Raw genomic sequence first — 26,369 nt, forward strand, 5'->3', positions numbered from 1 at the left:
CTTTCATATGAGCAGGAGTAAGGACAAAGACATTCTGGTTGAGGCTGATCATAAACTTGAAAGGACCTTGAAGAGAAAGCTGAGAGAAGCTAAAGTACAACTCTCTGTAGAGGACCTAACAGAGCTTTTCAAACAAGAAGAAGCCATGGCAGCCGAAAACACCAACAATGCAAGGAAGGTGGTTGGTGACTTTACTGCACCTACTCCTGACTTCTATGGGAGAAGCATCTCTATCCCTGCCATTGAAGAAAATAATTTTGAGCTTAAGCCTCAATTAGTTTCTCTAATGCAACAGAATTGCAAGTTTCATGGACTTCCATTGGAAGATCCTCATCAGTTCTTAGCTGAATTCTTGCAAATCTATGACACTGTCAAGACTAATGGGGTTGATCCCGAGGTCTACAAGCTTATGCTTCTTCCCTTTGCTGTAAGAGACAGAGCTAGGACATGGTTGGACTCACAACCTAAAGAAAGCCTGAACTCTTGGGAAAAGCTAGTTAATGCCTTCTTGGCAAAGTTCTTTCCACCTCAAAAATTGAGTAAGCTTAGAGTGGAAGTCCAAATCTTCAGACAAAAGGAAGGTGAATTCCTCTATGAAGCTTGGGAAAGATACAAGCAATTGATCAGAAGGTGCCCTTCTGACATGCTTTCAGAATAGAGCATCATAGGTATATTCTATGATGGTTTGTCTGAACTATCCAAGATGTCATTGGATAGCTCTGCTGGAGGATCTCTTCATCTGAAGAAGACGCCTGCAGAAGCTCAGGAACTCATTGAAATGGTTGCAAATAACCAATTCATGTACACTTCTGAAAGGAATCCTGTGAATAATGGGACAAATCAGAAGAAAGAAATTCTTGAAATTGATACTCTGAATGCCATATTAGCTCAGAACAAAATATTGACTCAACAAGTCAATATGATTTCTCAGAGTCTGTCTGGAATGCAAGCACCAACAGGCAGTACCAAAGAAGCTTCATCTAAAGAAGAAGCTTATTATCCTGAGAACCCAGCAATGGAAGAGGTGAATTACATGGGAGAACCCTATGGAAACACCTATAATCCTTCATAGAGAAATCATCTAAATCTCTCATGGAAGGACCAACAGAGGCCTCAACAAGGCTTCAATAACAATAATGGTGGAAGAAACAGGTTTAGCAATAGCAGGCCTTTTCCATCATCTTCTCAGCAACAGATAGAGGATTCTAAGCAGAGCCACTCTGACTTAGCAACTATAGTCTCTGATCTAATTAAAATCACTCAAAGTTTCATGACTGAAACAAGGTCCTCTATTAGAAATTTGGAGGCACAAGTGGGTCAGCTGAGTAAGAAAGTTACTGAACTCCCTCCTAGTACTCTCCCAAGCAATACAGAAGAGAATCCAAAGAGAGAATGCAAGGCCATAAACACATCTCACATGACCAAACCTGGAGAGGAGGAAGAGGCAGTGATTTCCACTGAGAAAGACCTCAATGGACGTCCACTGACCTCCAAGGAGTTCCCTAATGAGGAACCATGGGAATTTGAGGCTCACACTGGGACCATAGAGATTCCATTGAATTTAATTTTGCCATTCATGAGCTCTGAAGAGTATTCTTCCTCTGAAGAGGATGAAGATGTTACTGAAGAGTAAGTTGCTAAGTATCTTGGAGCAATCATGAAGCTAAATGCCAAGTTATTTGGTAATGAGACTTGGGAGGATGAACCCCCCTTGCTCATCAAAGAACTGGATGACTTGACTAGGCAGAGATTACCTCTGAAGAGACAAGATCCTGGAAAGTTCTCAATACATTATGCCATAGGCACCATGACCTTTGAGAAGGCTCTGTGTGACCTAGGGTCAAGCATAAACCTCATGCCTCTCTCTGTAATGGAGAAGCTAGGGATCATTGAGGAGAATTGATCATTCAAGTGAATGAAGACTCCCTTGTGTTTAAAGCTCAAGGATATCCCTCTGTAACCATAGAGAGGAAGCATGAAGAGCTTCTCTCAATACAGAGTCAAACAGAGCCCCCACAGTCAAACTCTAAGTTTGGTGTTGGGAGGTTCTAACATTGCTCTAAACATCTGTGAGGCTCCATGAGAGCCCACTATAAAGCTATTGACATTAAAGAAGCGCCTGTTGGGAGGCAACCTAATCTTTAATTATCTATGTTAAATTTCTCTTTTCTTTTGTTATTTTATGTTTTCTGTAGGTTGATGATCATGTGAAGTCACAAAAACAATTGAAAAAGCAAAAGCAGATTGAAAAACAGAATTAAAAATAGAACACCCTAGAGGAGAAACTTACTGGCATTTAAACGCCAGTAAGGGTAGCAGAGTGGGCGTTAAACGCCCAGTCTGGCACCATTCTGGGCGTTTAACGCCAGAAAAGGGCAAGAAGCTGGCGTTAAACGCCAGAAATGGGCAGCAGCCTGGCGTTTAACGCCAGGATTGGCAGAAAGGGGCATTTTGCATGCCACTTGGTGTAGGGATGAGAAATCCTTGACACCTCAGGATCTGTGGACCCCACAGGATTCCCACCTACCTCACCTCTCTATCTCTTCTTCACCTACTCACCAATCACCTCAATACCTCTTCCCCAAAAACCCCTCACCTATCAAATCCCACCATTCTTTTCACCACTTACCTCCATCCTTCATAAAACCCCACCTACCTCACCATTCAAATTCAAACCACTTTCCCTCCAAAACCCACCCATACATGGCCGAACCTTACCCTCTCCCCACTCCTATATAAACCTATCTTCACCCCTTCATTTTCACACATCTTAAGCACTACTTCTCCCCCTTGGCCGAAACACTAACCCCCCTTCATCTCCTCTATTTCTTCTTCCTCTACTCTCTTCCTTCTTGTTTTGCTCGAGGACGAGCAAACCTTCTAAGTTTGGTGTGGTAAAAGCATCGCTTTTTATTTTTCCATAACCATTTATGGCACCAAAGACCGGAGAAACCTCTAGAAAAAGGAAAGGGAAGGCAAAAGCTTCCACTTCTGAGTCATGAGAGATGGAGAGATTCATCTCAAAGGTCCATCAAGACCACTTCTATGAAGTTGTGGCCAAGACTTCTCATTGAAGAGGACAAGCCCATCACTAAGAAAAGGATGGAGCAAACAAGAGATCCCACTCATGGACATGAGGAAATTCCTCACCATGAAATCTCTGAGATGCCTCAAAGGATGCATTTTCCTCCACAAAACTATTGGGAGCAAATCAACACCTCCCTAGGAGAATTAAGTTCCAATATGGGACAACTAAGGGTGGAGCACCAAGAGCATTCTATCCTCCTCCATGAAATTAGAGAAGACCAAAGAACTATGAGAGAGGAGCAACAAAGGCAAGGAAGAGACATTGAGGAGCTCAAGCACTCCATTAGATCTTCAAGAGGAAGAACAAGCCGCCATCACTAAGGTGGACCCGTTCTTTAATCTCCTTGTTTTTTATTTTCTATTTTTCGAAAATTATGCTTTATGTTTATTTATATTTGTGTCTTTATTACATGATCATTAGTGTCTTAGTGTCTATGCCTTGAAGCTATGAAAATGAACCCATCACCTTTCTTAAATGAAAAATGTTTTTAATTGAAAAAGAAAAAGAAGTGCATGAATTTCAAATTTTAAAACAGTTTAGTTATTCTGATGTGGTGGCAATACTTTTGTCTTTCTGAATGAATGCTTGAACAGTGCATATTTTTTATATTGTTGATTCATGAATGTTAAAATTTTTGGCTCTTGAAAGAATGATGGAAAAGGAGAAATGTTATTTGATAATCTGAAAAATCATAAAATTGATTCTTGAAGCAAGAAAAAGCAGTGAAAAGCTTGTAGAAAAAAAGAGTATATGCGAAAAAAAAGAGAAAAAAATAGAGAAAAAGAAAAAGCAAGCAGAAAAAGCCAATAGCCCTTTAAACCAAAAGGTAAGGATAAAATAAAAAGGATCCAAGGCTTTGAGCATTAGTGGATAGGAGGGCTCATAGGAATAAAATCCTGGCCTAAGCGGCTAAACCAAGCTGTCCTTAACCATGTGCTTGTGGCGTGAAGGTGTCAAGTGAAAACTTGAGACTGAGCGGTTAAAGTCGTGGTCCAAAGCAAAAAGAGTGTGCTTAAGAGCCCTGGACACCTCTCACAGGGGACTTTAGCAAAGTTGAGTCACAATCTGAAAAGGTTCACCCAGTCATGTGTCTGTGGCATTTATGTATCCGGTGGTAATACTGGAAAACAAAATGCTTAGGGTCACGGCCAAGACTCATAAAGTAGCTGTGTTCAAGAATCAACATACTTAACTCGGAGAATCAATAACACTATCTGAATTCTGAGTTCCTATAAATGTCAATCATTCTGAATTTCAAAGGATAAAGTGAGATGCTAAAACTGTTCAGAAGCAAAAAGCTAAAAGCCCCGCTCATCTAATTAATACTGATCTTCATAGATGTTTTTGGAATTCATTGTATATTCTCTTCTTTTTATTCTATTTGATTTTCAGTTGCTTGGGGACAAGCAACAATTTAAGTTTGGTGTTGTGATGAGCGGATAATTTATACGCTTTTTGGCAATGTTTTTAGTATGTTTTTAGTATATTTTAGTTAGTTTTATTATGTTTTTATTAGTTTTTATTTAAAAATCACTTTTCTAGACTTTACTATGAGTTTGTGTGTTTTTCTGTGATTTCAGGTATTTTCTGGCTGAAATTGAGGGACCTGAGCAAAAATCTGATTCAGAGGCTGAAAAAGGACTGCAGATGCTGTTGGATTCTGACCTCCCTGCATTCGAAGTGGATTTTCTAGAGCTACAGAAGCTCAATTGGCGCGCTCTTAATTGCGTTGGAAAGTAGACATTCTGGGCTTTCCAGCAATATATAATAGTCCATACTTTGCCCAAGATTTGATGGCCCAAACAGGCATTCCAAGTCAGCTCAAGAATTTTGGCGTTTAACGCCAGAACTGGCACAATTTCGTGCACCAAGGACCATTGTCCTTTTGCACATTGTCACTGCACCCAACATTCTCAAGTTTGAAGCTCGTCACATTCATCCCTTTTCAGATCCTACTCGGAATACCACAGACAAGGTTTAGACTTTCCGGATCTCAGGAATGCTGCCAATGGTTCTAGCCTATACCACGAAGATACTAATCTCACGGACTCGGTCCGTGTATTAGATATCCAAGAGAGTATACTCCAGCTGTCGTCCAATGACTACATTGAACATCATGTAGACCGCTTTGTGGTTGTCAGGCACGCGATCTTATCTAAGCGAGTAACGAAGATTGGGTGATTGTCACGGGTCATCCCTTCATTCTGACTTAACTGATATAAGAACAAGAGTATATCTTGGAGAGAAAGTAGGCGTGAAGTGAAGGAAAAACAGTAGTAATTGCATTAATTCATGAAGAACAGCAGAGCTCCACACCTTAATCTATGGGGTGTAGAAACTCCACCGTTGAAAATACATAAGTGAAAAAGGTCTAGGCATGGCCGTAAGGCCAGCCTCTTAACGTTTACAATGGTCTCTCAGATCAAAATGATCAAAAGATATTTCAAAGATGTAAAAAGATGTAAAATAAATCTCTAAAAGTAGTTTTTATACTAAACTAGTAACCTAGGGTTACAGAAAATGAGTAACTAAGTGCAGATAGTGCAGAAATCCACTTCCGGGGCCCACTTGGTGTGCTTGGGCTGAGTATTGAAGCTTTCACGTGCATAGGCTATTTCTGGAGTTAAACGCCATCTTTGGTGCCAGTTTGGAAGTTTAACTCCAATTCTGGTGCCAGTTTGGGAGTTTTACGCCAAGATATTTTAGGTTGTCTTTGAATGTCAGTTTGGACCATCAAATATCAGGCAAAGTATGGACTATTATATATTGCTGGAAAGCCCAGAATGTCTACTTTCCAACGCAATTAAGAGTTCGCCAATTGGGCTTCTGTAGCTCCAGAAAATCCACTTCGAGTTCAGGGAGGTCAGAATCCAACAGCATCTACAGTCCTTTTTCAGCCTCTGAATCAGATTTTTGCTCAAGTCCCTCAATTTCAGCCAGAAAATACCTGAAATCACAGAAAAATACACAAACTCATAGTAAAGTTCAAAAATGTGATTTTTGAATAAAAACTAATAAAAATATAATAAAAAGTAATTAAAACATACTAAAAACTAAGTAAAAATAATGCCAAAAAGGGTATAAATTATCCGCTCATCATAGCGCAGGGCCATTCTTTGCTTTAGTGCCATTTCTGATAGATGGGCCATCTCCCTCGCTTCATCCACCAAGTCCTTTTCCACGGCCTCTTCGACTCCCCTTAAGAGTAGTTGTGGGCTCGGCTCCCCGACTTCCACAGGTATTATTGCCTCTACCCCATACGTGAGTCGGAAAGGCGTTTCTCTGGTGGCCGATTGTTGGGTTGTGCGGTAAGACCAGAGGACCGAGGCTAGTTCATCAGCCCACACTCCCTTCTTCTGGTCGAGTCACCTCTTAAGGCCCTACAGGATGATCTTGTTTGCAGCCTCCACTTGTCCATTGGTCTGGGGGTGCTCTACTGACGAAAACTTTTGCTTTATCCCCAAACTGGCAAGGAATTCTCCAAATTTTTTATCGATGAACTGCGTTCCACTGTCCGAGATGACAGCTTCTGGGATGCCGAATCTTGCTATTATCTGTCTCCATACAAACTTTCGACAATTCGCTGAGGATATGCTGGCCAACGGCTCTGCCTCTATCCACTATGTATAGTAGTCAATCGCTATTATCAGGTACTTGACTTGTCCTGGTCCGACCGAGAAGGGTCCTAATAGGTCAATTCCCCATTGTGAGAAAGGTCGGGAAGTCGTGAGAAAGCTAAGTTCGGTTGCTGGCGCTTTGTGGAAGTTGGAGTTTTCTTGGCATCTCTTGCACCTTCTCACGAACCCCTTAGAGTTTGCCATCAGGGAGGGCCAGTAGTATCCGGCTCTGATGAGCTTCCTAGCTAGGGCCTTCCCTCCGATGTGGTGACCGCAGCATCCTTCATGGACTTTCCGGAGGACGTATTCCGTTTGGTCGGGGCGCAAGCATTTCATCAGTGGTCGGCTAAGTCCTTTTTTAAACAACTGGCCCTGTATAATTGCATACTTGGCCGCCTCTCGTATTATTATTTTGGCCACCTGCTCGTCGCTGGGGAGCCTGGCCTTTTCCAGGAATTTCTATGATCGGGTCCATCCAACAAGGTTCTGACTGGGCTAGCTGTAGCACCACTGCTGGTTCTTTCATCAAACTTTGAATGAGGGACCGGTTGCCAGTCCCTGGCTTTGTGCTTGCTAGTTTGGACAGGAGGTCTGCCCGTGTGTTCCTTTCTCTCGGAACGTGTTGGATCGTGACCTCCTCAAACTGCTTGCTCAATTCTTTGACTTTCTCCAGGTACTTCTGTAACAATGAGTCTCTGGTTTGGTAGGTCCCATTGATCTGAGAAGTAACGACCTGCAAGTCACTACACACTTCCAGTCTTATGGCTCCGACTTCCCTTGCTAGAGCTAGGCCGCCCAGCAGGGCCTCATATTCCGCTTGGTTGTTTGACACCGGGAAGTCAAATTTGACTGACTCCTCGTATATAACTCCAGCTGGGTTCTCCAGGATGATTCCTGCTCCTCCGAACGTTTGGTTAGATGCTCCGTCAACATGGAGCTTCCACCGTGTGCTCGGTGCCCCGTCTGGGTCTCCTGTTACTTCTACCAGAAAATCAGTCATGGCTTGAGCCTTGGTCGCGTGCCTGGGTTCATACTGTAAGTCATACTGGGAGAGTTCGACATCCCAAGTCATCATTCTAACTGCCAAGTTGGGTTTCTGGAGTGCTTGTCGGATTGCCTGATCCGTCCTGACGATTACTTGGTGTCCTTAAAAGTACTGCCGCAGCCTGCATGACGATGTCAGGAGCGCATATGCCACTTTCTCCAGCTTGCTATACCTTAGCTCTGCTCCTTGTAGTACTTTACTCACAAAATATATTGGTTATTGAGTCTTCCCCTCTTCTCGCACCAAGACCGCCGCCAAGGCTTCATCGGTTACTGCCAAGTACAAGTATAGCGTTTCTCCTTTCTTAGGTCTTGCGAGGACGGGTGGTGCTAAGACTATTTCTTTGAATTGCTTGAAAGCTTCTTCACATGCCGGGGTCCACTCGAACGCGATACCCTTCTTCATCAAGTTAAAGAAAGGTAGAGCTTTGGCCGCCGACGTGCCGAGAAAACGGGATAGTGCTGTGAGTCTGCCCGCCAACCTTTGGACATCTTTCATGCTTCCCGGGCTCTTCATCTGAAGGATTGCATCGCATTTTTCCGGGTTGGCCTCCACCCCTCATTAGGTTATCATAAACCCCAAGAACTTACCGACTTCGACGGCGAAGGCACACTTCAGGGGATTGAGCCTTATTCTGTGCTAACGAAGAGACGCGAAGACGCTTTCCAGGTCACTTAAAAGGGCCTCGGGCCTGGCGGTCTTAACCAAGATATCGTCTACGTATACTTCTACCATCTTGCCGATGAGGTCCCTGAAGACCTTGTTCATCAGCCTTTGGTATGTGGCCCCCGTATTCTTCAGTCCGAACGGCATGACTTTTTAGCAATATGTCCCTCTCGGCGTTATGAATGTCGTTTTCTCTTCATCTGGCGGGTGCATCGGTATCTGATTATACCCAGAATAGGCATCCATGAAGCTCAGATATCGGTAACCCGCCGCTGTGTCGACAAGTGCATCGATGTTCGGTAGGGGGAAGGAATCTTTGGGACATGCTTTGTTAAGGTCGGAGTAATCCACGCACATTCTCCATTTTCCGCTAGGCTTTTTAACCAGGACAACGTTTGCAAGCCAAGTCGAGTAATCGAGTTTCCGAATGAAGCCCGCTTCCAGTAGGCTGGCCGTCTATTTGACCACCTCTTCCGGCCCTTTCTTGGGACATTTTTCTCCTCCTTTGGGCCACTGGCTTTGCCTCCGATCTCACGGCCAGCTGGTGTGACATGAATTGGGGGTCTATACCCGGCATGTCGGCCGGCGTCCAGGCAAACAAGTCGCCGTTGGCTCTGATCATCTCTATGAGGGGTTCTTTCAGGTCATGGGGCAGATTCCTGTTTACAAAGGTAAACTTCTCATCTGAATCGCCGACCCTGAACTTTTCAAGGTCTCCCTCTAGTTCCGGCCTGGGTTTGTCATCAACCCTGGCGTCTAGGTCAGGAAGAAAGACACCAGATGCTTCTTTAGATTTCTTTCTCAGGGAGAGGCTGAAGTTGTCGCATGCAACTGCCGTCTCTAGGTCTCCCCTGATGGTCCCAACTGATCCATCATCAGTAACAAACTTCATTAGCAATAGCTTGGTGGAGATCACCACCCCAAATTCGTTGATGGTCTTCCTCCCCAGGATGAGGTTGTAAGCCGTCGAGTCTCTTAACACCACGAACTCCGCCATTAGCGACCTCTTCCCCCTGCCTCCGCCTATGGAGACCGAGATGGAAATTACGTCGTCTGGCTTGATAAAGTTATCACCTAGGCCTACCACGCCGTGCTGGTGACCTCTGAGGTCGGCGTCTTGTAGGCCCAGGGCGTCAAATACATTGCAAAACATGATATTGGAATCAGCTCCTGTGTCCACCAAGATCCGTTTTACTAGGCCGGTGCCCACCCTGGCCGTGATCACCATCGGCGGACTCTCCACAACCTCATCGAACCATTGATCCTCGGGGCCGAAAGAGATTGAGGGTAACCTCCGGGAGGTCGGTAAGGGACCAGAGGACATAGCTAGAACCTTGGCGTCCTTCTTACTAGCAGACTTCGACCTGGGAGGGACATCCCTTCCAATCACCACATTTACCACAGTGAGGGCACGCTCCGCGTCCTCGTCGGGTTCCTGTCTCTACTTTACGGTGCGGTTTTTGTCCTCGGTTGATCGGTCCCTCCTCCTAGGTTCCCTTATTAGGTGGGCGAACTCGGCCAGCTTTCCTTCTCGGATGGCCTGCTCCAGGGCGTCCTTCAGGTCGAAGCAGTCTTCGGTCTTGTGGCCATATCCCTTGTGATAATCACAATAGAGGTTCTTGTTTCCTCCCGTCCTGTCCCTGAGTTGTTGGGGCTTCGACAAGATGCCCTTGTCGGCGATTTGTTTATAAAACTCGATGATTGGAGCCGCTAGGGGGTGTAGTTGGTGAACTTCCCAACACGGGGAAAGGGTTTGAAAGTCTTGGCCGTTACTCCCTCTCTGGAGTGTTCCTTAGACCTCTCTCCGCCACCGGGTGGGCGGGCATTAGGGTATGCGGGCTGCCGTTTATTGGCTACCACGACCTGACTTACCTCTTCATCATTAATGTATTCTCTGGCTACGTTCTGAATTTCCTGCATTGTCCAGATGGGCTTGGTGGTGAGGTGTTTTCTGAAATCCTCATTTAGCAAACCATTGGTCAAGCACAAGCTGGCCACCGAGTCAGTTAAGCCGTCTATCTCAAGGCACTCATCATTAAATCTGTCCAGGTATTTTCTGGTCGGCTCGCCGTTTCGCTGCGTCACCCCTAGCAGGTTAATCGGGTGTTTTGCTTTGGCGATGCGCGTGGTGAACTGGGCCAAGAAAGAGCGACTGATGTCGGCAAATGTGGTTATGGAGCCCTGGGGGAGGGCATTAAACCAACGAATCTCCGGCCCAGCTAAGGTTACCGGGAAAGCCCGGTATCTTACTTCGTCGCCTACCCCTTCCAGGTTCATCCTGGCCTCGAAGGCCATTAGATGTTCCTGGGGATCTTGGGTACCATCGTACCTCATATTTGTCAGCTTGTCAAAGTGATTTGGTAGTCGTACTCCGAGGATCGAGTGGTGGAAAGGGGTTGCCCCCATGACCACCAGTTGCCTTTCCCTGCCGTGTTCTCTGTTAGGCCGACCTCTCCTCGTCCTTTCTTGGCGGTGCACTTGATGTGGTCGGCTTCTTCTTCTTCGTCCTCTGTCGCTTTCCCAGTCTTCTTCTTCGGTGTCTCTCGTTGGCGATCGGTTGTAGACCAGTGGGTCTCGCCTTCTCCTTGGCACCTCTCTGCTTTCCTGGCTTTCTATTCTGTCTGGGGGCTCGAGGTGCGCCTGGAGCGACTTCTCCGAAGACTCCTTTTTCCCCTTTGAGTGGACCGGGAAGGCTCCTGGCTAGGAGTGGGCTGCCGACTTTCACGGTTGGCTACTTCTCGCTCCAAGTTCTGCACCTTGTGGCGCAGCTCTTGTATTATCCTGGTGCTGTCGCTGCCTGTCCCTCAAAAGGGTCGTCCCTCTGTATGTCGCGGGAGAGATTTGCTGCCTTCGCGAACGGGGGCTCCGGCGGCTACCCCACTGCCTCGGGGATCTATCCCCTCCCCGCAGGTCCCGGCCCCGCCGTCGGCCACGCCAGAAACCAAGACAAAATCCATGTTGGGGAGAGTCCCCACAGACGGCGCCAATGTTCGGTATGTCGGGTTACCGGACGGTTTAGATGTGAGGATGGGTCTTGCCTTAGTCTGAGTCTTGGGAACGATTTGCGCTATCCGACGGCCTTCCGAGCTCTTAATGAGTTGAGGGGGGTGCCACCTGCAAGGATACTCCGACGCCCAAGTCAGTGTGAAATGCAAGTGGAAAAAGAGAAAAGTTATGATGACGTACCTTTGGGGAGGGGTATGACCCTCCCATATATATTGTGTCAGAGGTGAGCCCCTCATGATCAGAAACCCACCTTCCACAAAGTTTCCTTCTGCTAGCTGTCGCCAGGTGAGCTAACTCCTACAAAATGCTCGGGTCAAAGTCCGGGTGCGAGACGTCCCGCAGAGCAGTTGCCCGGATCCAAAGGTGCGGTGATACCGGCCAGCTGGACTGAGTCGTAACAGATATAAAATTCAGTCAAATTGTAATTAATTAAATAATAAATTAAATATGAATAAATATGATTAAAAAATTTAATAATTATAATTTAATTATTTAAATATAATATTCGAATTTAATGAATTTTTTTGAGTTAGAAAACATAATTTTTTTGCATAAAAATGTGCACTAAAGAGGGATCTGCGTTACATAAAAACGCAAAAAAAAGAGAACAGAGTAATTTACTTTTAAGGAGGAAAAAGTTTTTAATACTTTAAGTAAAAAAAAAAAAAAAAAAATTAGAAGTAACAACATGATCCGATGGCCGGATGCCACTTAGACGTTAGAGGGGGATCTGCGTTAGACAAATCCAACCGTTGAATGTATGGAAGTATAAGTGCCAATCTGAGTCGTCCACGTAATCTTTAAAAACCAAATATAAAATGAATTCTCAACTCCCAAACCCTAGGGTTTTCTTCTTTTTCTCAATCTTAGCAGCCGATCCCCGAAGAGCTTGCATCATCTTTAGGTGAGCTATGAATCTCTTATCCTCTTAGCCTCTCACGAATTCAGCAATATATTTACTAAAATCGGTGGAAGGTTCAGTGAAATTTCTCTGTTTTTAATAATTTATCTGCAGCCAATGAACCTTCATCTTTCCGTTGATTGAAATCCTGATTGTTTGGTTCCGTTGCGTTTGGGTTTACTGGTGTTACTAATTAGGTCGTGATTATTTCTTATCTTCATTTTTTTTTTTTGTTTCATTAAAGCCTTATATTCTTAGGTGAATGCTTGCCGTTAATAAACTTTCTGTGCTCTGTATTGCCTTTAGCATTTCGTCAGTAATTATATGTCATCATGTTTGAAACCCTGGATTTGCTTATAATTGAAATTTTGAAGTTCTGGTTAATTATTTAAAGCCTGTCAATGACTAAGCTGATCAAGTGCACGGTTAAAGTATGATTGATGAGGTTATTTTTTTTTGTCAATCCTGTAATTATGGTAGAACTTAGAACTATTTGTGTTGGATTGTCCTAGATACTATCTGTTGCATATGATGTGTTATGTTCACGTGTCTAAATGCTAATGGTGTGGATTTGTTTGCAGAGTCCTCTTCCGCCAACCCCAACCTTGAAATCATGGTATGTTTCCTGTGCCCCCTTCTTATGTCAGTTACTTGAATGTTTGCTTCCATTTGCTCAAATGAATTTTTGCTTGCTTAGATCATTCCGGAGAAGAACCGCAAAGAGATCTGCAAATATCTCTTCCAAGGTATCTGTTTTGTCTCATAAATCATATATGTTATTGCTAATGGATGGTTTTAAAGTTACATTGTCATGTGAAAATTGTGTGGGTTCAGAGGGAGTTTGCTATGCAAAGAAGGACTTCAACCTGGCGAAGCACCCTGAGATTGAGGTGCCAAATCTACAGGTGATTAAGCTGATGCAGAGTTTCAAGTCAAAGGAGTATGTGAGGGAGACATTTGCTTGGATGCACTATTATTGGTTTCTCACCAATGATGGCATTGAACACCTCAGAACCTACCTCAATCTTCCTTCGGAAATTGTACCTGCTACTCTAAAGAAACAAGCAAAGGCTCCAGGTCGTCCATTTGGTGGTCCACCTGGTGATCGCCCTAGGTATACTTCTAGTAACCTATCTCACCGTCATATTCTGTTCTGTTGGTTGTTTTTTGGATTTTGTGATCGATTGTAAATTATATGTGTATGGATGTTGAACAGGGGTCCTCCACGCTTTGAAGGAGAGCGTAGGTTTGGTGACCGTGATGGATACCGTGGAGGTCCCCGTGGTCCTGGTGGTGATTTTGGAGGTGATAAGGGAGGGGCACCTGCAGATTACAAGCCTTCTTTTGGGGTAATGCTCCTGCAATTGCAATTTTTCCATATTTCTTTCATTTTTTTAAAAATTTATTTTATAATTTGCTGTTAGTTGTAATGTCAATTTGTCATTATCCTTCATTGAACAAGATTAGCATGTGCATAAATGCCTTGTTTGGGGAGGTGCAATTTCTGTCTATTTCTGCCTAACATTTTAAATTTGTAATTCATGTTTAACATTTATTTGCTAGAAGCGCAACTCCACTTTCTTTTTCTTAGGAACTCACAAATTTTAGGTTCAATATCAAATTTTGCAACCTAAAAGCTGAAGTTTTGGGCTTTCTGCAACTCACTTTTCATCCTATGTCAATACTGACTCTCCCATTTGAGATGTCTAATTTGCTTGGATGACTTAAGCACTATTATTGTCATTTACTATATGATTATCTCAGTAGGCTCTTTTATTTGGAGTTAGTTCGGTTGTTGTAACGTAGCTCTTTATCATAGCAGTATTCTAGTGCTCAAAACTGAATTGGCACTTGTTTGTGCTCCATATGTTCTGTAATCTTTTCGATTCTAACTGAGTAAGTTGGTTTGCTATATTGCAGGGTGCTGGTGGAAGACCAGGCTTTGGCCGAGGTTCTGGCAGTTTTGGTGGGGCACCACCATCTAGCTCAAATCTTCCATGAGTGTAATGGTCAACCTTAGATTTTGCTTAATTTTCTTGCTCTGTTTAGTTATCTTACCTAGAAATTGAAGAACTCTATACTACACTTTTGATGATCGGTTCCCTACTCATGCAAAGAAATTTTGAATTCTGAGACGTTCTTGATAACTTGTCCGCCATTTGCATGTCCTCCCGGTTACACCCCCTCCACCAAATCTATCGTTATGGCGTTTACTATGGTATTCGCTTCAGGTTTATTCTCCCAGCTTTTTGGTAGTATTAAGGCGATCCAGATACGAGAGAATAAAAAACTGTATAAGTCTGGCGTTTAGCCACCGTTGGGTTGAAGTGATACTAATTGATACTTAGCATCCATGCTATGTGAGGTTTGTGCTAGGGTGACGACCCCTAATCGTACAAAATCATGAGCCAAACCGATTGTAAAATTATTTTGATCGGGCCAACTATTGAATATATATAAAATTCCGTTTTCAAAACAGAATAAAAGATCTTATTTTGTTTTGGTCGAAATGAGAAGAATGAGAACTAATATTTTTTTAATTTATTGTCCAGCTAATCTGGGCTATGGGTTATTTGGTAGAAAATGATTGAAGATCTTCCTGTCAATCATTTACTTTGTAAGCTTTAAAATGGTGAATTAACAATATAGTCCAAATTATTACTTGGCAATACTTGTTGGTGAAATTTGAGTTGAATGTATTATGACTCCAGACGAACGATCCCAGTCTGTATATATATAGTTTTCCAAACAAAGCAACGTGCAATTTATGGAACATAACGGGTGATATCTCTGATTTATTATTAAAAAGTCTTGGCTGGTATCACTAATTCACTATAGTGTAATAGTATTAGTCTAACCCGAAACAAATCCAAAGCAGGCACCGAAGCTACATGATACCGTATAGAAAACTACTACATGATGGTGTCTAGTTTAGTCAACCTCTTCCATCTTGCTCTCCTCGTTTGCTTCCTCTTCAAGGGGTGGCATGTTTGCATCTTCAGCAGCCTCACCCTCCTCGATGTTCAAACCCAACTTGAGCATCCTGTGGATCCTCGCCGCAAACAAGTTGGGATCGTCGAGGCTGAAACCGGACGTTAACAGGGCCGTCTCATAGAGGAGCAGTACCAAATCCTTGACGGACTTGTCGTTCTTGTCAGTCTCAGCCCTTTTCCTGAGCTCCTCCATGATCCCATTCTCAGTGTTGATCTCCATAGTCTTCTTGCTGCTCATGTACGAGCTCATTGTGTTGTCCCTGAGAGCCTGTGCCTTCATGATCCTCTCCATGTTTGCACTCCATCCATATTCCCCCGTCACCAAGCAACACGGCGAGTCCACAATCCTATCAGACACAACCACCTTCTCCACCCTGTCCCCAAGAATCTCCTTCATTGTCTTGCACAGATTCTCGAATGACTTGTTCTTCTCCTCCCTCTTTTGCTTCTCTTCTTCCGTCTCGTCTTCCAGCTTCAGCCCTTCCTTGGTTGCAGAGACAAGCTTCTTCCCGTCATACTCCTTGAGCTGAGTAACAGCATACTCATCAATTGCGTCCACCATGAACAACACCTCATAGCCCCTCTTCTTAAGCCTCTCGAGGAACGGTGAATTCTCCACAGCCTTCTTGCTCTCACCGGTGATGTAGTATATAGACTGCTGACCCTCCTTCATCCTGGTGACGTAGTCCTTGAGGCTTGTCATCTCATCACCACTCTTGGTTGAATGGTACCTAAGAAGCTCTGCCAGTTTGGCTCTGTTCTGGCTATCCTCATGAATCCCAAGCTTGATGTTCTTGGAGAATGCATCGTAGAATTTGTTGTAGTCATCCTTGTTCTCCGCAATCTCAAAGAACATCTCAATGCATTTCTTCACCAAATTCTTCCTGATGACTTTGAGAATCTTGTTCTGCTGAAGCGTCTCGCGGGAGATGTTGAGTGGGAGATCATCGGAGTCCACGATGCCCTTCACGAAACCGAGGTACTCAGGGATGAGTTCCTCACAATTGTCCATGATGAAGACCCTCCTCACATAGAGTTTGATATTGTTGAGCTTCTTTCTAGTGTCAAAGAGATCAAAGGGTGCTCTTCTTGGAACGAAGAGAATGGCCTTGAACTCCAGCTGGCCTTCCACGGAGAAGTGCTTCACTGCGAGATGGTCCTCCCAGTCATTGGTGAGGCTCTTGTAGAATGCTGCATATTCCTCCCTCGTTACTTCCTCTGCCTTCCTCAGCCAAATCGGTCTCTGCTTGTTAATCTGCTGCCACTCATGCCTCACTTCCTTCACTTTCTTCTTCTTCTTCTCTTTTGATTTGTCCTCATCCACCTCCTCCACATCCCCTTCCTCTTCCTTCTCCTTCTTGGAGTATTCTTCGTCCTCGTCGTCGCTCACCTCCCTCTCCGTGGTCTTCTCCGTCCATAGATATATAGGATAGCTGATGAATTCCGAGTGCTTCTTCACCAAATCCTTGATTCTCCTCTCCTCCAAGTATTCCAACTGCAACAAACACAAGATTCATGTGAATAATTGGATCACCAACACATATGAAGTGACAGGATGCAGTAATAAGTGAGAGTTGAACCTGATCATCTTTGAGGAAGAGGGTGATCTTGGTGCCTCTACCGAGGGGTTCACCTTGGAGGTCTCTAGTGACGGTGAAGGATCCACCGGCCTGAGACTCCCAGACATATTGCTCGTCGTCGTTGTGCTTGGTGGTGACAATGACCTTATCGGCAACAAGATAGGCAGAGTAGAAGCCAACACCGAATTGCCCAATCATGCTAACATCTGCACCCGCCTGCAGTGCTTCCATGAACTCCTTCGTGCCAGACCTCGCTATTGTCCCCAGATTATTCACCAACTCTACACACAATTAAATGTTATGCTTATAGTAAAGTATAGAATAGAATAATACTATGTCTATAGATGCTGTTACTAATAACTAACCAGCTTTGGTCATGCCAGAGCCACTGTCTATAACAGAGAGGGTCTTATTTGTATTATCAGGAACAATCCTAATGAAGAGCTCAGGCTGAGCATCAAGCTTCGATTTCTCTGTCAAGCTCTCGAATCTGATTTTGTCCAGTGCCTGCATGCCATTATATATCACACAATTAAGAAATTAACTCACAAAATCACCATTGCTAATATAATAATAATAACAATAACACATACGTCGGAAGCATTGCTAATGAGCTCACGAAGGAAGATCTCCTTGTTGCTGTAGAAGGTGTTGATGATCAAGCTAAGCAGTTGGTTGATCTCAGCCTGGAATGCAAAAGTCTCAGACTCCCCCATCTGAACCTCAGCCATACTCAAACTCGGTTATTGTTATTTGCAGTGTACAACGGCAGTGAATGATGCAAATGTATATGCCTAATTTGTAAGGTGACATTTTAACATATATATATATATAAGGTGAGGACATGCTTCTGGGGGCATCACATATTACATCTGGGAAGAACATAGACAAATATCAAAGCTTCTGGACTTTTCTCCGCTATGCTTTCACTTCCGTATTTTGCCACGCTACCTGCCCTTTTTCATCAAATACATTTCTCTGTTATATACTACTAGAACACGCTCCTACTTAAACACACAAACTTGGATGCATACATTTGGCGGTTAGTTTTGGATTTTTTTATATTTACATTTAATAAAAAGATTTTATAATTGTCTTTATATAAAAACATTTTTTTTGATCTTTAGATAATAAATTGTATGTTAGATTTTAATATATTATAAAAATATTATTTTTATTTAAAATGTGACTAGATAAATAAATCATAATTTTTTAACAAAATATCTTTATAAAAAAATATTTTTGCCATATTCATTTAAATAGTTGCATTTAACAAATAGATGTTACGTGTGGAATGTTGGTTCGCAGTTCGCACACTACCCGCACGCTATCTTTTTGTTTCTGATTTGAACTTTTTTGGGTCAATTTTTTTGGTATACTTGGGTCGGATTTTTTATTCGATCTAACAGCCGCACTTGTTTCGGTTTCATTTAGGTCTTGGTTTTGCTTTACTTAGTCCAAAAGACCTAGCGATTGGAATAGGCCCATTCCTATGAACCAACCGTGGGCTTACGATTTTTCACAAAACCAACTGTGGGCTGCATTGGGCTACTGTTTAGTTAAATTTTGTGGTAGCTATTTGTCAGCATAAAGTCCAAAAAAGAAAACGCCCAAATCGGTTGTTATTCTCATCATGTCCCCAGAAGAACTGTATAATAAGTTAATAACAATATGCAAGTGAAAAAGGCAAAATTTTCATTTCTTACAGTTGAAGTTTGAAGAGGAACTTAGTTTGTGTGGTTTGCATGTAGTTTACTAGTTTAGAGCTTGTTTGAGATTCACCTAATGTCTTATCCTAACATGGTTACTACTTTGTTTTGCACATACTGCTGTAATGCTTATTGAGGACGTTGTTGACAATCTTTGAAGCATACTTTTCACAAGCGTTTATTTGTTGATAACGATTATTCAAACGAAGAGCAAGACATGAGACATGCGAATGTGATGGTTCCACTTCCACTTCGACCCCAAAAATGATCAACTCTGTATCTCATATTTCATAGCATCTCACAACAATTGAGAGCTATATAGATGTGTTGACGCTAATTAATTGCTTTGGCCAACATACTGATCATACGAACGAACGTACGTACACCTGCACAATATAATTGCTTTCTTTCCAACAAATCCTTTTCGAGTCATGTTCATTTCATCTTTTTTTCTCTTTTGATATCATAACGACTGCTATACGTGGGAATTTGTAAACCACGGACACCCCACTTTTAATACTCAAAGCAACCAACCCACATCATATGCAATTCGTGAAACTCAGAATGGAGCATGGTTCTGTACACCAACCCTAAAAAGAGAAACAAACCCAGGTTCTAGAGCCTCAACTAACCATGTTGGGGATTATACATCTCGTGACAAACTAGCTACATGCAATGCTTTTATTAGCAGCTAGAGATCACGTTACTTCTCAGGCCTTTTATTTTACAGGTACCGCGAAAAAGATTTTTATTTAAACATTTCAATTACTCCAACTACTCTTTTGCTTAGCTTTTCATGGGTTCTAGCTACAACGTGTCAAGATTAGCTTAGCTTGCAACAAATGTTTGCTCCAAGACCATAAGTATCTATCTTCTAATTTCTATTTTCATTTTTTTTATTATTGTTATGTTATCCTACTGGTCACCTGAATTGGACGACTCTACAGATGATAGGATTTGAGTAGAGAGAAACAAAACGGAATCAGAGACACGAGATAGAGAAAACTTGAAGGCAAGCTGAAGATGGCAACGAAAGAGTCAAGCTCTGCTGGTTCTGGTTCTGGTTCTGGTTCTGGTTCGGCAACAGGGGACGCTAAAATCAAGAGGGTAGTGACCCATGGAGGCAGATATGCACAGTACAATGTGTATGGCAACTTGTTCGAGGTGACTTCCAAATATGTCCCTCCCATTCGCCCCATTGGCAGAGGTGCTTATGGCATCATCTGGTAACCTAATCTTCTTCTTCTTCTTCTTCTTCTTCTTCTTCTTCTTCTTCTTCTTCTTCTTCTTACATGAACCAAGTTGATTCATGATGTGCGTTTGGTATCAGTGCTGCTGTGAACTCAGAGACGCACGAACAAGTTGCCATCAAGAAGATTGGTAACGCATTTGACAACATTATTGATGCTAGAAGGACACTCAGAGAAATCAAGCTCCTTCGTCACATGGATCATGAAAATGTATGTATGAGTATCTGTGTTAAGGTGCTTAGTTAGATAGAGAGTCTGAAACTGGTATATAATAATCTTTTGACAGATAATTGCGATAAAGGATATAATACGACCACCGAAAAGGGAGACGTTCAACGATGTATACATTGTTTATGAATTGATGGACACTGATCTTCATCACATCATTCATTCTGACCAACCTCTCACTGATGGCCACTGTCAGGTACACTCTGCTGCTTCCTCTGATCTTTGAATTCTTGTTATCATTATTTTCGAATTGATTGATTGGGTTGGGTTGGGTTGGGGTGCAGTACTTCTTGTACCAGCTGTTACGGGGACTGAAATATGTGCATTCAGCGAATGTGTTGCACCGCGATCTGAAGCCGAGTAACCTGCTCATGAATGCCAACTGCGACCTCAAGATTGGCGACTTTGGATTGGCAAGGACTACTTCTGAGCAGGATTTCATGACAGAGTATGTTGTCACCCGATGGTACCGTGCCCCCGAGCTGCTCCTTAACTGTTCTGAGTACACCTCTGCCATTGATGTCTGGTCTGTGGGCTGCATTCTTGGTGAGATTATGACCCGAGAGCCCTTGTTCCCTGGCAAGGACTATGTTCATCAACTTAGGCTCATTACTGAGGTATATAGACTTACTTAATACATTCATTCATTCATTTCATGATTAGATCAACCACTTGACAATTCTATTCTGTGTTCCCTTTTCATATATAAAAGTTGATAGGTTCACCTGACGATGCCAGCCTTGGGTTTCTCCGAAGTGATAATGCAAGAAGATACATCAAGCAGCTTCCGCAGTACCGCAAGCAAAAATTTGCTGCTAGGTTCCCCAATGTCATGCCTGAGGCACTTGATCTCCTAGAAAAGATGCTCATGTTTGATCCTAACAAGCGCATCACAGGTTTGTATATTATATATGCACCATTCTTGAACTCATCATGGCTTAATTACTTAAATGATGTTATCAAACATAATATGAATATGATGCAGTTGATGAGGCACTTTGTCATCCATATCTAGCATCACTTCACAACATCAATGATGAGCCGGTTTGTCCGAGGCCATTCAGTTTTGACTTTGAGCATCCAACATGCACTGAAGAGGATGTCAAGGAGCTCATATGGAGGGAATCTGTCAAGTTCAATCCAGATCCACCTTCTCACTAATTGATTTCTGTTACCACATAAATACCATCATCATCCTATGCAGATGATTTGCTAGGGACAACAAACTTCTCTTCCTTTGTAATCTTAGACTTAAATGTCACCAACCCTATAAACAAAATTTCTCGTGGATGTTACAAGCATTTAGACAAATAATAATTAAATCTGTTGTATTATGCTCGACTTTGCTTTAGGACACTCTGGGGACCCAATATCATTGCAAACTTATGGACTCTTTTTCTTATTAATACCTAACAATTATCTTTCCCAATTTCGATTTTTAGATTTACCAGCATTTTCTTACACTCCTATGAAGCCTGCCTTTCACTTAGGGTCATTGATGAGGATTTTTCTTTTTTCACAGTTGACGAATTAAATGAAAATAAATTTTGTGCTTGAAAGTCTTGTTGAAAATGTAACTCAATGTGATATCGGCATTTATGTTAAAATGAGCAAAAAATTATATTGCATGTCTTGTTGAACATGGCTTGAATTCTATCCCAATGCCATGGCAAACAATACTAAACTCTGCATAATGAAACTATCCTAGTAGCCTACATAAACAATACTGAATGCAGCACTACAATGAAAAGGATCATATGTTATTTAAGCTTTTACCGGTTTTTTTATTCTGCGAAGTGAGTGAATACAATCAGTGAGTTTCAGAAGCAGATAATAAAAACATGTAAATTTTCATTGTTGTGTTTGTCAATTTGCATTGTTCTGATGAAGTATGGTTATTCCTTTTACACTGTCATAAGTCATAAATGCCTTGCATAAGTGCAAGTTTGGAACTTGACATCATCTATGGGCAAACCATCTTCTGGGAAGGTACATACCCCAATCTTCTCCGGTCCCTGATCTGGCAACAGCATACATGGCTCTGGAGTCACACCACTAGAAATCCCAGCCACATTGGTGCAATTCCATTGAACTTTGTAAGGTTTCTTTGATAGTTGAATAGTCACATTGGATATACATATGCCAGTGAATGGAGCATTGGATATACCCTCCAATCTTGCTGCCATAGTCACATTCTGAGCAACCATGTCCCGGTAATTGATGTTTTGAATGAGAGGAAGTGCATTGGGATCATAGTTGTTGTCAGCATGAGAACCATAATTTCCTGTCATCCAAAATGCCCATCTCATGGTATTCATAGTCATCCTTCTCACATATATGTCCTTAACATAGCCTCCTCTTCCGACAGCAGTTTTGATCCTAACACCTGATTCTGAGTTGATGGCTACAATGTCCTCAGCCCTCACATCCTCAATCCCACCGGACATTTCACTCCCCAATGCTATCACAGCGCTGGTTGGTGAAATGCATGTCAGGCGCCGGATTGCTAGTTGTTTCGTTGGCATTCCATATGCTATACCATACTCATCCCAACCACTCTTAACCGCCACACAATCATCCCCAGAAACAATGTAGCAGTCCTCAATTCTTGTGTTTGTGCATGAGTCTGCATCATAAGCATTCTGAAACCTTAGTTTTAGTGTGTTAATATTGCCATATTGAGGAAGTTATGTAGGTGTTAGCTGAACATACCAGGGTTGATTCCATCAGTATTTGGTGAATTAACTGGAGCAAGTATTGTGATGCCTTGAACAACAATATTGCTGCATTCAAATTCATATATTAGAAATTATAGTGAGCTTGCCCTGCCTGATGTTTCCAGTGTTGGTGAATGGTGATTATTAATTCAATATTGAAAATAGAAAAAGGAGAAGAGGGGAAATGATGAACCTGCTATATACAGGATGAACATTCCATGAAGGAGAATTGACCAAAGTTAGATGAGATATCTGAACATTCTCTGAATACATTATTTCAATAAGGTACGGCCTAGTATAACTGAGATCCCCCTTGTGGAATTTTTTCCACCAAACATCGCCTTGTCCATCTATTGTACCATTGTCCCCTGCAAATAAATTTGAAATCAATCATTAGAAGAAGGAAATTCTTTAAGTTGGACTAGACTTTAAATTCCTAGAATATCTTTTGAGTTCATTACCAGTGATGATCACATCTGTAAGGTTGGTTCCAAAAATTAGACTGCTATACCTTCCACCTTGCGCATCCCTCCCTCGGCCATAAGACGGCAAGGGATCAATGAGTGGCCAGTCACTCTCATCCTAATACCAAAGTTTCAATAGTACAAACATAAAATTGAAACAGTTAAAAAGAAAAACATATTGCATATCATATACCTGAGAGGCAAGGATGACAGCATCTTGGTGTAGGAATAGAGTGAAGTGGCTAGTGAGATTGAAGCTACCGGTTAACCATCTTCCTGGAGGAACAAAGAGTTGAGAGCCTCCAGTTGATGAGAACTGGCTCATATGATCTATGGCTGATTGAAAAGCCTTTGTGTTCAAAGTTGTTCCATCCCCAACACCACCAAAATCTGTGAGCGATGCACTGTAAGCTCTGCAGTTAACAGCACTGTACTCAAAGTAGTCCGAAATTGGAGCCTTGCGACTCTCTACCATGTTTAGGCATGGTGGGGCAACCATAAGAACTAGTAGTAACAATAACAATGTATCCATGACCTGACAAATTCACATTTCAAACAGTTTATATGCATTCAACAAAACGAATCAACATGCTTTGATTCCTAATGCTAAGAAAGAAACATAGAAGAGAGAAACGAATTTGTTATTGTTATTGTACCTGAGGTTTTCTCGGAGAACAGATGCCGAGTTTAGACTTTAGATGTTGGTATGTTTACATAGAAAGACATTCTAGGTGTATATATTAGTGACATTGTTATAGGGCATTAACTATGTCACTTTCATTTATGCTTCCCGGTCCCATAAATCACATTTCTTATTTCTCATGTGATCAGTTGATATGGTTTTCTTTTATGTTGGCACATGATTGATAGGGTAAAAGAGTTTGAGAGGAATACATAACGGAATTACTGGATCTACAGTTACATATCGTAGTAGGAAATTACTAAGTTATAGAATGCATGTGAAAGCTTTCTTTTTTTTTTTTTTTTGGAAGACTTTAAAATTATTGGGCTTCATAACTGACTAGTCTGACTCTTATGATTCCGAGAAATGTTTCGTGTGAACAACAATTTCATCGTCATAAAATTTTGTTTATGATTCACATTATAAGAATCCAAGTCTAATTTTTCATCTGCTCATTGGATTAGGTGTGAATGGATATAGAAGAAAAAATGGCATTATTACAAGGCCATTTCAGTCTTTGTACTCTTTGACATGTGGTTGTGGTTCCCTTGTACCCCACTCACTATAGCTTGTGTGTTGCCTCTGATCTGTTACAAGAGTGGAGTGGGCATGCCCTAGTCCTAGTCCTAGTGTGTCTTCAATTGGTGCGTGCCTTATCTTCCCACCAATTAAAAAATGGACACACATCACTTATCTCCCTCTATATCCATTTCAATGGTGCCCAATACCTCGCACACCAACCCACCATTAACCTTCACAAGTTTCATATAATTATGCTAAATTGAGTGGAAATATGCTGTGGATGCACTAGTGTATGTTCCTGTCTTATTTACTAATGCTTGAAGTAGTAATAGATTAAGATTCCCTTGGCCTTGCCCAATTATGGGTATTGGTTGGGAAATAGTACCATTATTTAATTAATTTAATCCAAAAGAACGATTATTTTATTTTATTAAAATATTACTAATTAGCCATGGCAAGGAGGGCCCGGAATTGTCACGGAACCTTGTCGCAATGTGCATAACTGCATACTATTATTAGTCACATACATCACCAAATCAAATAATTAAATAATTAACATCCATCCCGTGAATTTAAGTAATCGCAAAGAGCCAAAGACTACCCCATGATGCTGATGTTGCCATGGCTAACTCTTCACGAGCCTCTCTTCAATTTCTTGGAACAAAAATGGTTGGACCTCTCGCCTCAACAAAGAAGCATAGCCCGTGCAATTTGCCCCTTAAAGAAAGGATTATTAGCACGTCTTTTCAAAGCGAGAAAAAAGAAATTAACCGTTTAAACCCCTTTTGTTTTTTGGTCAAGTAGTAATAATGTTGAAACTTGAAAGGTAACTGACTTTGCGAGTTAAAATTCACTAAGAAAAATCAAAATAAAGCGATGAGGTTAGCTACCTCAAAATGAAATAGAATTTCATTTCCAAAAAACACTATCAACCCAATATTTTTAGTTTACAAACCCAATAATATATTTTTGCTAGCCTTTTAGTATTATTTTTTTTTTCTTGGAACAACAACTACAATGATAAATAATGCAACAAAATGTTTTAATCTTTTGGTCAATGATAGGTCATTCTGTCTTTCTGTTTTTACTTTTTAGTCAAAGGGCATTAGCATAGAGTCGAAACCAATTAAATCTAAATCCAACTCAAATATTTTAAAGATGTAAAACCGAGTTAAAGTATATTGATTCTATACATAATTAGTGTATAAATTTTATATAATAAAATTAATAATATTTTATTTAGAGATTGAATTTAATAAATATTATATAATATTTACACAAAAATAAATTATTTTAAATAAAAAATAACACTATAATATATTGACAAAATGCATATATAAACCAATTGAAGGCCAATATTATACATATCTACCAAAACAAAAAATGTTACAAGGATCTACCAAGTGTACTTTTGTATGTAATTCGAATAAGACCCATTCGAATTATAGAATCCAATACTAATTCGAAGCAGTGTAATTCGAATTATGTATGGACGAAATGTACTACTAATTCGAATGATGCTGAATCGAACTATGCATGCACATGAATACCCCACTAATTCGAATTGAACCAATTCGAATTTCACCCTGTTTTGAGCATATGGTAATTCGAAACAATGTGCTTCGATTTGCCCATAGTATACTAATTCGAAGTGGACTAATTCGAATTACTACCAAGGAACAGCCCAAGGTAATTCGAATTGGTCTCATTCGAATTACCAATGAATGCCCTATAAATATAGTTCGAGTTCAGCTCATTTGAACCACAAATTCAACCCCCTGTCCCACCAAATTCCAGAGAAAACACCATTCTGAAACTGCAAGAAAGTACTCAACATTCGAATATTCTGTTGATGGGGGACAATCTGGACCGGCTTTATTGTCTAGATGGAGTGGCTCGTA

At 41.7% G+C, this 26,369-nt stretch overlaps 5 protein-coding genes and 1 non-coding gene across 9 annotated transcripts; 2 read left to right on the forward strand and 4 right to left on the reverse strand.

Moving 5' to 3' along the window:
• Positions 1 to 541: 541 nt before the first annotated feature.
• LOC148572065 (small nucleolar RNA R71) lies at positions 542 to 649 on the reverse strand. Its single transcript, XR_015908319.1, has one exon. It is a non-coding gene; the product is annotated as a small nucleolar RNA R71 (small nucleolar RNA).
• Positions 650 to 10,126: 9,477 nt separating this feature from the next.
• On the reverse strand, positions 10,127 to 10,822 carry LOC107633444 (uncharacterized). Its single transcript, XM_016337071.1, has one exon. The coding sequence runs from the start codon at positions 10,820 to 10,822 to the stop codon at positions 10,127 to 10,129; it is 696 nt and encodes a 231-aa protein (XP_016192557.1).
• A 1,418-nt stretch (positions 10,823 to 12,240) lies between these two features.
• Positions 12,241 to 14,470, forward strand: LOC107630760 (small ribosomal subunit protein eS10z). Its single transcript, XM_016333985.3, has 6 exons — positions 12,241 to 12,326; positions 12,905 to 12,939; positions 13,021 to 13,069; positions 13,158 to 13,437; positions 13,540 to 13,672; positions 14,244 to 14,470. The coding sequence occupies exons 2-6, from the start codon at positions 12,937 to 12,939 to the stop codon at positions 14,322 to 14,324; spliced, it is 546 nt and encodes a 181-aa protein (XP_016189471.1). The 5' UTR covers positions 12,241 to 12,326; positions 12,905 to 12,936; the 3' UTR covers positions 14,325 to 14,470.
• A 617-nt stretch (positions 14,471 to 15,087) lies between these two features.
• On the reverse strand, positions 15,088 to 17,876 carry LOC107630761 (heat shock protein 83). Its single transcript, XM_016333986.3, has 4 exons — positions 17,490 to 17,876; positions 17,262 to 17,403; positions 16,897 to 17,177; positions 15,088 to 16,811 (listed from the first exon to the last, which is right to left on the reverse strand). Exons 1-4 carry the CDS (start codon positions 17,625 to 17,627, stop codon positions 15,255 to 15,257), a joined length of 2,118 nt encoding a protein of 705 aa, XP_016189472.1. The 5' UTR covers positions 17,628 to 17,876; the 3' UTR covers positions 15,088 to 15,254.
• A 750-nt stretch (positions 17,877 to 18,626) lies between these two features.
• Positions 18,627 to 21,509, forward strand: LOC107630763 (mitogen-activated protein kinase homolog MMK2-like). Of its 3 annotated transcripts, none has more exons than XM_016333988.3 (7): positions 18,627 to 19,468; positions 19,553 to 19,831; positions 19,936 to 20,065; positions 20,142 to 20,279; positions 20,368 to 20,700; positions 20,796 to 20,979; positions 21,069 to 21,509. In XM_016333988.3, exons 2-7 carry the CDS (start codon positions 19,629 to 19,631, stop codon positions 21,242 to 21,244), a joined length of 1,164 nt encoding a protein of 387 aa, XP_016189474.1. In that variant the 5' UTR covers positions 18,627 to 19,468; positions 19,553 to 19,628; the 3' UTR covers positions 21,245 to 21,509. The 3 variants fall into 3 exon arrangements, with proteins under 3 accessions (XP_016189474.1, XP_016189475.1, XP_088364823.1); XM_016333989.3 differs by having other exon boundaries at positions 18,767 to 19,335; XM_088508697.1 differs by lacking the exon at positions 18,627 to 19,468 and having other exon boundaries at positions 19,494 to 19,831.
• A 313-nt stretch (positions 21,510 to 21,822) lies between these two features.
• LOC107630762 (putative polygalacturonase) lies at positions 21,823 to 24,058 on the reverse strand. 2 transcript variants are annotated; one of them, XM_016333987.2, is made up of 6 exons: positions 23,921 to 24,058; positions 23,458 to 23,799; positions 23,262 to 23,382; positions 22,994 to 23,168; positions 22,796 to 22,866; positions 21,823 to 22,709 (listed from the first exon to the last, which is right to left on the reverse strand). In XM_016333987.2, the coding sequence occupies exons 2-6, from the start codon at positions 23,794 to 23,796 to the stop codon at positions 22,003 to 22,005; spliced, it is 1,413 nt and encodes a 470-aa protein (XP_016189473.1). In that variant the 5' UTR covers positions 23,797 to 23,799; positions 23,921 to 24,058; the 3' UTR covers positions 21,823 to 22,002. The 2 variants fall into 2 exon arrangements, with proteins under 2 accessions (XP_016189473.1, XP_088364820.1); XM_088508694.1 differs by lacking the exon at positions 23,921 to 24,058 and having other exon boundaries at positions 23,458 to 23,834.
• Positions 24,059 to 26,369: the final 2,311 nt, after the last annotated feature.

Source organism: Arachis ipaensis, chromosome B3, assembly GCF_059453495.1.
Source record: "Arachis ipaensis isolate K30076 ecotype BB chromosome B3, ASM5945349v1, whole genome shotgun sequence".
NCBI classification, from domain to species: Eukaryota; Viridiplantae; Streptophyta; class Magnoliopsida; order Fabales; family Fabaceae; genus Arachis; species Arachis ipaensis.

Coding starts and splice junctions, on each gene's coding strand:
- LOC107630760 (XM_016333985.3), top strand. Junction 13,070..13,157: donor CTGCAAATATCTCTTCCAAG/GTATCTGTTTTG, acceptor GTGTGGGTTCAG/AGGGAGTTTGCTATGCAAAG. Junction 13,673..14,243: donor ATTACAAGCCTTCTTTTGGG/GTAATGCTCCTG, acceptor GCTATATTGCAG/GGTGCTGGTGGAAGACCAGG.
- LOC107630763 (XM_016333988.3), top strand. CDS start 19,629: ATGGCAACGAAAGAGTCAAGCTCTGCTGGTTCTGGTTCTGGTTCTGGT. Junction 19,832..19,935: donor GGTGCTTATGGCATCATCTG/GTAACCTAATCT, acceptor GTTTGGTATCAG/TGCTGCTGTGAACTCAGAGA. Junction 20,066..20,141: donor GTCACATGGATCATGAAAAT/GTATGTATGAGT, acceptor ATCTTTTGACAG/ATAATTGCGATAAAGGATAT.
- LOC107630762 (XM_016333987.2), bottom strand. CDS start 23,796: ATGGATACATTGTTATTGTTACTACTAGTTCTTATGGTTGCCCCACCA. Junction 23,383..23,457: donor CTGTCATCCTTGCCTCTCAG/GTATATGATATG, acceptor CTTTGGTATTAG/GATGAGAGTGACTGGCCACT. Junction 22,867..22,993: donor GTTCATCCTGTATATAGCAG/GTTCATCATTTC, acceptor ATTTGAATGCAG/CAATATTGTTGTTCAAGGCA.
- LOC107630761 (XM_016333986.3), bottom strand. CDS start 17,627: ATGGCTGAGGTTCAGATGGGGGAGTCTGAGACTTTTGCATTCCAGGCT. Junction 17,404..17,489: donor TCATTAGCAATGCTTCCGAC/GTATGTGTTATT, acceptor AATGGCATGCAG/GCACTGGACAAAATCAGATT. Junction 17,178..17,261: donor CTCTGGCATGACCAAAGCTG/GTTAGTTATTAG, acceptor AATTGTGTGTAG/AGTTGGTGAATAATCTGGGG.
- LOC107633444 (XM_016337071.1), bottom strand. CDS start 10,822: ATGGGGGCAACCCCTTTCCACCACTCGATCCTCGGAGTACGACTACCA.